Source organism: Triticum aestivum, chromosome 2A (assembly GCF_018294505.1).
Source record: "Triticum aestivum cultivar Chinese Spring chromosome 2A, IWGSC CS RefSeq v2.1, whole genome shotgun sequence".
Taxonomy (NCBI): Eukaryota; Viridiplantae; Streptophyta; class Magnoliopsida; order Poales; family Poaceae; genus Triticum; species Triticum aestivum.
The window spans coordinates 539,086,307-539,097,175 of NC_057797.1; the positions used below are offsets into that span (position 1 = coordinate 539,086,307).

Below are 10,869 nucleotides of genomic sequence, written 5' to 3' on the forward strand. Positions count from 1 at the left end.
ACTCATAATATAACTGTCATCGAAACCTTAAGCGTGCGGACCCTACGGGTTCGAGAACAATGTAGACATGACCAAGACACGTGTCTGGTCAATAACCAATAGCGGAACCTGGATGGTCATATTGGCTCCTACATATTCTACGAAGATCTTTATCGGTTAGACCGCATAACAACATACATTGTTCCCTTTGTCATCGGTATGTTACTTGCCCGAGATTCGATCGTCGGTATCTCAATACCTAGTTCAATCTCATTACCGGCAAGTCTCTTTACTCGTTTCATAATACATCATCTCGCAACTAACTCATTAGTTGCAATGCTTGCAAGGCTTAGGTGATGTGCATTACCGAGAGGGCCCAGAGATACCTCTCCGTCAATCGAAGTGACAAATCCTAATCTCGAAATACGCCAACCCAACATGTACCTTTGGAGACACATGTAGAGCTCCTTTATAATTACCCAGTTATGTTGTGACGTTTGGTAGCAGACAAAGTGTTCCTCCGGTAAACGGGAGTTGCATAATCTCATAGTCATAGGAACATGTATAAGTCATGAAGAAAGCAATATCAACATACTAAACGATCGAGTGCTAAGCTAACGGAATGGGTCAAGTCAATCACTTCATTCTCCTAATGATGTGACCCGGTTAATCAAATAACAACTCTTTGTCTATGGTTAGGAAAACATAACCATCTTTGATTAACGAGCTAGTCAAGTAGAGGCATACTAGTGACACTCTGTTTGTCTATGTATTCACACATGTATTATGTTTCCGGTTAATACAATTCTAGCATGAATAATAAACATTTATCATGAAATAAGGAAATAAATAATAACTTTATTATTGCCTCTAGGGCATATTTCCTTCACCAACGTCTGCTTATTAGCCGGCTTCCTCCCCGCCGTTTTCTTAGGTTGCCGACCAGCGCTATTGGAACGACGAGGAGCAGGCGTCAGGTCGACACCCTCGTTCACCACGCAACCAGAGTCCGGCCCCACGGCCACTGGAGAGGGTGAGGTAGGGAGAGAAGCAGCCAAGGAGACCCCGCCCGCGCCAATCAGAGTCGACGCCACCTGGTTCGGGGCAAGGTTGGTCTCGTACTCGTTGAAGGAGAGCTCCAGCGACCGGGTGAGCGGCGGCACGCTCACCGCGGTGTCCTGAGTTGCCACCCTAATGGCACCAGCCTCCGCCAATAGCGCACCCAGCTTATCCCAAGTTTCCGTGTCAATCTTCGTGTTAATGGATCTGTCCTAGATGCTGTCGTCTTGTGCTTCCCCCTGTCTTGCATCTTGGCTCCTGGTTCGCCGCAGCACTCAGGCCGCCCTCGCCCCCTTGCAGATCTTTGCCTGGTTCATCCCTACCATGCTTGTCCTTGCCCTGCGGCCGCGCCCCCGGATTTGCGTCCTTGGCAGGGGGATTGGAAGGACCAGATCCAAGCACGGCCCGTTCGCCACCCCTTTTGGGCAGGTCTCCCGCTCCACCTTGATTTGATATCCCTCATAGTTGAACCACACCTCGACGACACCATTAAGCTTCTCCGGGTCTTTGCAAGCGAACTTCATCCGAACAGGCCCCAACCTGATCAGAGACAGTTCATCGACCACGATTGGCCGGGCCAGCATCCTGAACCGCTCCCTGATGCGGTCTTCACGCATGTGCTTCTTTGGGATGCCATGGAGCCGCACCCATGTCTCCGGCATCACCATAGGCTGGACCTCCTCGTGAAGCACGTCGCACACACGCGTAGTGATGTCATTGATAGACAGAAACAACTTACCACTTGATTTCGCCATGTGTAACAGATCTGCAGAAGGAAAGACCACCACGAAATCGTCATCTCCCACTTGTGTGACCTGCCAATCCCAATCTCCGGTCACCATGTGCTTCAGTTCTTGTTTGAGAATCCGTAGATTAAGCTTCACCGGCTCCGCAGAGAGGATGGCAGCGTTCTTGATGCGGGCATCGATGGGGGCTTCGGACTCTTCCTCATCCTCGAACTCGAGGCAAAAGAAACCCTCCCCAGATATGGCACTTCCCATGATTTGGAGATGAAGTTGCCGGCCCCTCATCGGGCAGTGGGCGGACGCGTGCCCTTCTTCCTTGCAGAGCACATAGAGAGGGGGGGGGGGACTTGCACTTGGACTGGTAGTGTCGAAGGCGCTCGCACTTGAAGCACTCGACCTCCGGTGCCTCCTCCACTGTGATGGGCTCCTCTGTCGTACCCTTGGACACAGAAGGCAGCGCCACCGCCAGTGGATCCGCAGGCGCATGCGGCTTCTTGGCCATTGGGTCTCCGTGGCCCCCAGTTGGGGTGAGCCTCATGCTTCCGCTCAAGCTTGCGCCGCCGCTGCTGAACCTTCTTCTTCTTCTTGCGCTCCTGCTGCTGGATCCACCACGGGGGAGGAGGACCCCAATCCCCCTCACGCCCGCCGTGGTCGCGGGATCCCCCACGTTCTTCTCTGGCCTCGCGACCACCCGACTGCTCGCGCATCACGCGCTTCGCCTTGTCACGCAGCTCCCGCTCCCGGCGCCGCTCCGCCTCCGGATCTGAAGCCTCCATCGATCTCTTGTCTGTGCGCCGATCTTCCATCACCACCGCCGTGAAGGAATGGAGGAGGGGGAGGAGGGGGGCAAATCTTGAGCATGTGGGCGGAGTGAGCGAGGCGCCGCACCTCGCGAGTGGTGGCTGGAAACCCTAAATGGGGATTCAGGCAACCCCTCCTCATCCACTTATAGCCAAAGGTCGGGCGAGTACCGGGCCGAGGCACGTTGGGCCGTTGGGACACGATGGGCCGTAGGTTCGTGGCCTTCTCCAGGCCCAACCCCACTGCTGGGCCAGAGACGCAACCAGTTTGTCCCCTCATCCTAGGCCCAGAACCCACAGCCAGCCCCGCTCCCGACGCCGTCCCAGTAGTGACCCCCGTGGATGGCCCGTCCGGCCCAACCCTAGGGCACGGTGTAGAGTGCATCGCCTCCGACCCGCACGACGGCCCCGCCGCCGCCACCACAGGGGCCGCTGGCAGGCACGGCCAGTCCTCCCTGGACACCTCCGTCTGAGCGACCAACAGGCTCGCGCGCCGCCTTGGCTCTGATAAGCGTCGCCGTCCCCGACGAAACGCCATTACCCGAGCCCGAGCTGCAAGGCCTCGTCGGCAACCAGATGCGCGAGGCCATGGCTCTGGGGCCGCGGCCGCCCGACGCGAAGCACCTCCCACGCCCCGAGCCCGCTCCACTCTTCTTCGCCGCAAAGGCCATGAAATCTCCGACCGACGGCCCTGCTGGCACCTCGCACAGGCCCCGCTCCGAATCCAGCTCCTCGCCACTGGCCTCATCCTCCGAGTCCTCCGCCGCCAGCGCCCAAAAGCGGTTGCGGCGAGCGCCGACCTTCGCCGCAGGTGAGCCAGTGCGGCCCTCCCCGCCGCTCACCTGGGGGCCACCCACGCTGCGCCGGACCACGGCCCAGTCCGCCGACGCCACCGCGGTCGGCTCCTGCCCCGATGCAGGCACGTCGCCCGCGCAGTCGCCATACTGTAGCATCCTCGCCTCCCCACTGTGAGTCTTACCCGGAACTCGGGGCTGTGCACGTCGGCGCGGTGTGGCGCGTCGTCTCGGTGATGATGGTGCTTGAGGACGCTTGGGGCTTCGGCGCATACCTTCGCCGCCTTCCGCTGCTAAGTCTGGCGGTCGCTGGTCTACCACATCTGGCCGGCCCCGCTGCATGTTGCTGCTACTCTCCCGCATCTGGACGGTGTCGCGGCCTGCTGCTCGTACAGCGTGATGGAGACAGTGGTGGTGACTGGATCCTCGCCGGCGGCGTGCGGGGACGATGGTGGCTACTGGATCCGCGACTCGATGCACCGGGGCGCGAGGAGGTGGTCGTCGGCGAGCGGCAGCATCGATTTATTTTGTTTCGAGTACAAGATGTTCGTTCGTTTATTCTATGCATGATGCTATCTTTTGCGGAACATTGCACTGGAAAAGATTGTTGAGTCAATCAAGTCCTCCTGTCCATAAAGCATGTATCTCTGGTAAAAACCAACCTCAATATTTTGTTAATTTTTTTCTTTCAATAAAGCATCGTAACAAACACACATGTCAAGCAGGTTAAAAGTTATCCATCTCTGTGAAGCATTTTAGCAAACACTTGACGTGGGTAAGTTACTGCACTGATAAAACAAAACAGTGGGGAAGGAATGGGCAAGGAAAGAAATAGCCTGAGAGCTTAACTCGTGGCCAGGAGAGTGCCAACAGGAGTCACCCCTCACCTCTCGCCCCTCGCGTCGCCCCCGCGGGCGACCCAGGGGAAAAACCCTAGCCGCCACCCCTCGAGTCTCCTCCTCCTCTCCCCCTCCTCGCCGCCGTCCATAGAGCCGCCGGGCGAAGCCTGGCCGGCTGGGCGGCGGCGGGGCTTCTCCCCATCCTCTCCGTCTTGGCTGGCGCGGGACAGCGGGATCCAGAGGAACGCCGGGCGAACATGGGGTCCGGCGGCGGGCGGGTCTCCCATCGGCGTCGTGCGCGGCGCGGCGGTGGCGACCCGCGTGTCGTGAGGTGGTGGCTGCGTTGGCCTGACCGGTGGCCGTGGGTGCCACCGGATCCAGATCGGATCCATCTGGATCCTTTCTTCGGACTCCGTCGGCCGCCGCAGTGTGGTGATGATCGTCGTTGGCCACGTCGGATCGTTGGATTCGGCATCTAGAGATCTACAAGGAGTTCTTCTCGATCCTCCTTTCTGGTGGGTTGAGCCCCATGGCTCTTTCATCTTCGCGGGTTTCGGATCGTGGCTTGCCGGATCCGGAGTACACGGAGGTTTGATGGCATAGGATGGGGACCGAAGGAAACTTTGGTCGGCGTGTTCGACCCGGCATCGGTGATGTCACTTGACGTCGTTACCCTTCCTGGAGGCGAAGCCGAGGTCCCCCCCTATCCACCCCCGAACCCCTCCCGGACGGAAGTCCAAAATTCAGTATGGATTGGGCAGCGGCGGCGTCCTGCGCGTCGTATCCTCCATGGAGGCGCCGTCTTGGGAGGAACTGCTGTTCGGGGGAGAGATGTTGCGGATGGTGGGCTCCGAGTAGCTCCAGCAGTGGCGATGGTATGGAGGTTGCCAGGTGGTGCGGCGTTGTATCTACCGCGTCATTGACGACGAGTGGTGGCGGCATGGTGCAGCTGCATATCGACGACGGATGCGGCTGGATGGACGAGCGCAGGGTGGTCGAGCTGTCTGGTGCCATGGTGGCGTCGACGGCAGGCCTGACAAGGTCTGTGCGTCAGTACCTGCTCTACAGATGGATCGGTGGAAGAAGGCGGCGGCAGCCTCGGTGAGTACGCCGGACCGGCTTGTGACCCAGTCTCGGTATGTGACTAGGATGGGGCATCCGGCATTAGATGTTAGGATTTGGTGCGATGTCTTTTTGGTATTAGGCTCGGACATTCGGCACCACTGCATCAAGGGGGTAGAAGTAGTACATATGTTGCCTAGATGGTGGCTTCAGACTTACTGATATTCTATTTTATAAGGTCTTTTGTACTTAATAATTAATAAAGTGGTTGTATGCATTGTCCAAATGCAGAGGTCGGGGGTGCATCAGCCTTCCCGTCCTCTGCCACGGCTGGATCTCAAGGACGGGGGACGAGATGGCGCATCAGGCATCACGTATCGACTGGACCTCGTTCACGACCACGGCAAGAGCGGGAGCTGCGGGGCCTCGCGATATCGGGTCGTTGCACCTCCCGGCACGGCCACCATCCTCTGTGGATCTTCCCCGGGGCTGTGGAGCGAAAATGGCGTCGTTTCGCATAGGCGATCTCCGACTGAGCTAGCGCACGTTACTAACAAGTTTGCAGCGTCCGTTTTTAAGAATCAGCCACACAGAGCAGATCCAAATTAATTTCAGTATTTTCAAAGATTAAAACTGAGTGTTCTGTGAATGCAAACACTTTTCAAATTGGCGAATTGCTTTAGAAAAACTGATTTCTTTTAGAAAAGTAGGAACATTTTTCGAAATCACAAACATTATTTCCAAAACGGGAACATTTTTTGAAATTCCAAAAGAAAACTGGGCAAATGCAAACATTCTTTAAACTCCCGACCAAAATTTGAAAACATGAACATTTATTTGAAATTTTTGAACATTTTTAAACGGGAACATTTTGGGAAACTCCAGAAAATGGAAACATGAACAATTTTTTAAATTTGTGAACAATGTTTTTAAACAGAAACATTTTTTGAAATACCATACAAGTTTTTAGAAGTTATGAATTTTTTGAGCAGAAATATTCGCAACATTTTTTTGAAAAAACACAAGCAATTTTTTAATATGCGATTTTTTTTGAAATTATGAACAAAATTAAAAAAACTACATTCAGTTTTATCATCTTTAGTAAGCTAGAACATTTTTTGAAATTTGCGAACAGTTTTTAGACAATAAAAATAAATTTTAAAAACGATTTTTAATACACGAACAAATTTTGTTAAATACGAACAATTTTTGAATTTATGATCATAATTTTGAAAACACTACATTTTTGAATTCTGATATGTTTATAAACGCATGGACGTTTTACAAAAATTCCAAACTTTTTTCTGAAAATAATATAAAATTACAAAGAAAAATTGAAAAGAAACATAAAAGAAAAAGAATCAGAAACTGAAAAACCAAAAAGGAAACATAAACCAAAATTTGAAGACATGAACATATTTTCAAATTCACGAACAAAGTTTGAAAACACGAAGGTTTTTTGAAACTTGTGAATAATTTAGGAAAATGGATATTTTCTGAAACTCCAAAATAATCAAAACGTGAACATTTTGTGCAATTTGCGAACAATTTTTTAAAACGGGAACTAGTTTAGTAACACCCGAACATCTTTTGAAAAGTTGTGAAAATTTGTTGAAAGTGCCGAACATGTATTAAATTTATGAACATTTTTTGAAAAGTGGCTATTTTTTGAAATTTCAAACGTTTTTTAAAAGCAAGAACATTTTTTCAAAAATTAAGAATAATTTTCGAATATGAACTTAGTTTAAAAGAAGATAAAATAACCTTGAAAGGAAAAAAGGAAAAAAGAAACAGAAAACGAAAAAAAAGAAAAGAAAGAAGAAAGAGCAACAGAAACAGAAAAAAAACAAAAACCGGTCAAAGAAACAGAAGCCAGCTCAGGGAACCTTCTAGAAGGTTCCCAAAACCGTCTGGCTAGTTGGGGTTGTTGTCTACCTAACTGGGCCGGCCCATAGCATCGCTACACGGTCGCTCGCCTGTGCGAAGCGCCGGCAGTTTGACGCATAGTGCGTCAAATAGGAAATTCCGTTGTGGGAGGCCGCATATAGTGCGTGGGGCGTCGACGTTGCAGGATCAGGCTGCGTCGAGGATCGCCTGAACAAGGCATCCGGGATCGCAATATGTGCATGTGTGGGCCATCTGCATCGCGAGGAAAGGAAACACACGAAAAAGGGGAGCCGACCGAAGGAAGAAGCACAGGCGAACAAACGAAACGACATATGATGACCTACCATCACAATCGCAGACTCCTCCTTTAGGAGTAGAACCCTGTTGTATATGAAAAGAGCGAAAATAATTGATTAAACTATTGTTCATGGAAGCTTTTCCCGACGAAAATATTCAATATGATTTGATTGGTGTTGTATATGGAAGGAAAGATCGATGGAAGGATGGAAGGGTTGGTTTGGTTTTTCTGAATCGGTGGGAGGGAGATCGCCTGGGGGGGGGGGGGGGGGGGGAATTATATGACACCAGGTCTCACAGTTAGCAGGTGAGACCCGTCCCGATGGATGACTCGTGGCATTCACAAATTCCAAAGCATCTAATCTCCCCCCCCCCCCTCTTGATTTCAAGTAAGGGATGGGGTAGATGCTTTGTGATTTGTGAATGTCACGTGTCATCCATCAGGATGGATCTCGCGTGAGACCTGAACTTATAGAATTTTCCGAAGGGGAGAGGGGAGGGGGGGGGGGGGAGGGAGGATAGATGGAATGATGAAAACGAACTAAACGAACGAACAACTTACGTACTGAGATATTAAAAGTAGAGATTATAAGATAAGACGAGTGAGTAACAATTAACAAGATGGACAAATACTGAATGGAAGTTAAATACAACAACGAACTTAACTACAGGCTAGGAGAGGGCATGTATGCATGCAGAACAAATGCTGCCGCCCACTTCCAACATTACACTTGTGTACATCGTATATACATGGCAAGAAAATCACAAACTTAAATTCTTGTGTTTTTCTCTTTGCAAACACACGTACACGCACAAATCACCACTTACAATCTTACATACCGATATGTATCCGTAGTTCTTATTACATTAGACAACAATAAATTGGGATAAATTAATAACACAACATATACAGTACACCAAAAACCAATGATAACTCTCCAACAACATTACCAGTATTTTCAGGATCCTCCTTCCCACTTGCATGCAACATTCATGCATGCGGATGCACTTTCTCATGTCTTGGTGATGTTGAATTTACCTCCCATAACCCCACAAATCCATCTCACCACCTCGTTGCCCGGAGTTCATGGCGCTCATCTGCTGTACTGCAGCGGCGCCCCCGCCGTTGCTGAACCCGTCCATCGGCTGCCACTGCTGATCGGCTGCACCGTTTGTCTGATCTCTTCCTTCGGCCAGCCCATCCGCCGCGACGCCGTCGCTGCTGCCGACGTCCAGGCCAGGGTGCTCGACCGGCAGGCCGGAGAAATCATACCCGCCGCCAGCTGCGTCGGCGGCCGGCCGGTGGTTGGTGAGGAGGTCCTGGACCTGCACGTGGTGCGAGTAGGCCGCCTCCGGTGGTTGCATCTGGGAGTAGTAGAAGGAAGAGGCGTGCTGGGGGTGGTACTGCGGGTGCATCCCGTGCATGTAGTGGGATGCCATGGCGGCCCTGTCAGCGTGGTCGTGGCCACCCAGCGGCGAGGACACGGCCATGTGGCCGCCGCCGGCGTCCGCGCTCTGGCTCGAGCTCCCCTCGCCGCCTCCGGCGATCTTGAAGAAACACTTCTTCTTGAACACGCGGCACACCACCCATCCATCCTCCTGCATGCGCCATCAACACGAAACACCATCAACCCCGGCCCTATTGGCAACGCGCGCGAATTGCATGCATGCATGCACACACAGTTCTACTACTACACGGGAAGTGATTTCAAGACGGATCGTTGAGGGCTTACGCTGGTGCCGCCCTGGGCTTCGTCGATTTCCTCGAGGCGGTACTCGTGCATGATCCAGTCGGACTTCTGGCCGTGTGGGGCGCGGCCGCGGTAGAAGACGAGCGTCTTGCGCATCCCGATCTTGCGGTAGCTGGTGCGGATGCACTTGTCCCTCCCCGTTGCCTTCCAGAACCCGGCCGTCGTCGCGCGGTTCGTCCGCGACCCCGTCGGGTACTTGCGGTCCTTGTGGCTGAAGAAGTACCACTCGTTCTGCGGCGCAGACCCGATCCGGCATCTCTCTGCATCATAAGAAATCACCATGCATATCATGTTAGCAATAGGCAATAGCACAGCACAGCAAATCACACTCGGTGGATAATTCAGCGCAGACATGTTAAATTAGCTAACACGTAGTACCTTGGAGGTCCCATGGCTCGATCTTGTTGAGGTCGACCTCCCTGATGACCTCGAGGTCGAACTTTTCGAAGCCGATCTTCTTCTTGAGGTAGTAGAGCAGCAGCTCCTCGTCGGTAGGGTGGAACCGGAACCCCGGCGGGACGCCGTTGCTGGACGAGAAGTCAGCCATCGTCGATCGATGCACGCAAAATTTGCGAAGTAGCTAGCTAGCTAGAGCTTTCTTTGACGCGGGAGAGGCCTGTAGCATGTATATATACGCGTGGCCTCCATGGCCAGGGCAGGTGCACCAAGTACCTAGCTAGCTAGCTGCGGGCAGGAGGGTGAGAGTTGACACGCCGGCCGTCACGGCACCGGACGGGGGCAAAAGTTGGTCACGTAGGATGCAAGGGAAGGCCATGATCGTCGAGGCCTGCGCGCGCGGAGCTAGACAGTCAGCTGCATTATTCTACGCCGTTAACGATCCCGAGGCTGGGAGCAGCCTTTGTTTACGGATCGCTTGATTGCTTCCAAAGCAAGTCCTAGCTAGCTTGGGGAGAGCTGCTATCCACTGATAAAAAATAATCTTAGATCCACTGTATACGTGTACATGCAATCTCTTTGGAATTTTTGGAAAACTCGGAGGGAGGGGAGAGACGCATTCAATTGGTTTTCACTTTCGGTTCAGTGAGATTTCAACCGAATTCACTGGATTTAAATAATCTTATTTAGTAGATATTGAAATATTTACCTTTCGGCCGTCAATGAACTTCAGCCATTTCAGTAATACACAAGAATTGGGGTGAAAATCAACTTCTCTAAGAGCGAGGCTCTGGTCATTGGGGTGACTGAGCAGGAGCAATCTCGGGTTGCTCGGTTGTCAGTGCGGGACGTTCCCTTTCAAATATTTGGGCCTCCCTATTGCTCCTTTCAAACTTATCCCTAAAGATTTTCCCCCGCTTGCTACTAAGGTTGGCAATCGTGTTATGCCCTGGCATGGCAGGTACAACACCTGTGCGGGCAAAGTTTGCCTTACCAATGTCGGTCTCTCTTCCCTTCCTATGTTCACTATGGGCTTCCACCGTCTCACGGATGGGACTCATGCGGGCTTCAAACAAGCATAGGGGTGCCTTCTACTGGAATGCTGCTGATAATAGTCGCAAATATCTTCTAGTTAAGTGGCAGCACATGTGCCGCCCTAAGGCCCATGGGGGCTTAGGCATTCTAAATACCTCCATCATGAACAAGTGCCTTATTATTAAGTGGTGGTGGAAGATATGCACTTCAGGCCCAGACTCTCC

General features: G+C 52.1%; 1 protein-coding gene across 1 annotated transcript; it reads right to left on the reverse strand.

Moving 5' to 3' along the window:
- Positions 1–8,193: 8,193 nt before the first annotated feature.
- LOC123185513 (protein BEARSKIN2) lies at positions 8,194–9,792 on the reverse strand. The gene is made up of 3 exons (XM_044597388.1): positions 9,593–9,792; positions 9,197–9,474; positions 8,194–9,062 (listed from the first exon to the last, which is right to left on the reverse strand). Exons 1-3 carry the CDS (start codon positions 9,759–9,761, stop codon positions 8,499–8,501), a joined length of 1,011 nt encoding a protein of 336 aa, XP_044453323.1. The 5' UTR covers positions 9,762–9,792; the 3' UTR covers positions 8,194–8,498.
- Between the last annotated feature and the right edge of the window lie 1,077 nt (positions 9,793–10,869).

Excerpts from the sequence above, each read along its gene's own strand:
- LOC123185513 (XM_044597388.1), bottom strand. The coding sequence starts at position 9,761 with ATGGCTGACTTCTCGTCCAGCAACGGCGTCCCGCCGGGGTTCCGGTTC. Across the intron at positions 9,475-9,592 it reads CGAGCCATGGGACCTCCAAG|AGAGATGCCGGATCGGGTCT; the intron begins GTACTACGTGTT and ends CTTATGATGCAG. Across the intron at positions 9,063-9,196 it reads AAGCCCAGGGCGGCACCAGC|GAGGATGGATGGGTGGTGTG; the intron begins GTAAGCCCTCAA and ends TGGCGCATGCAG.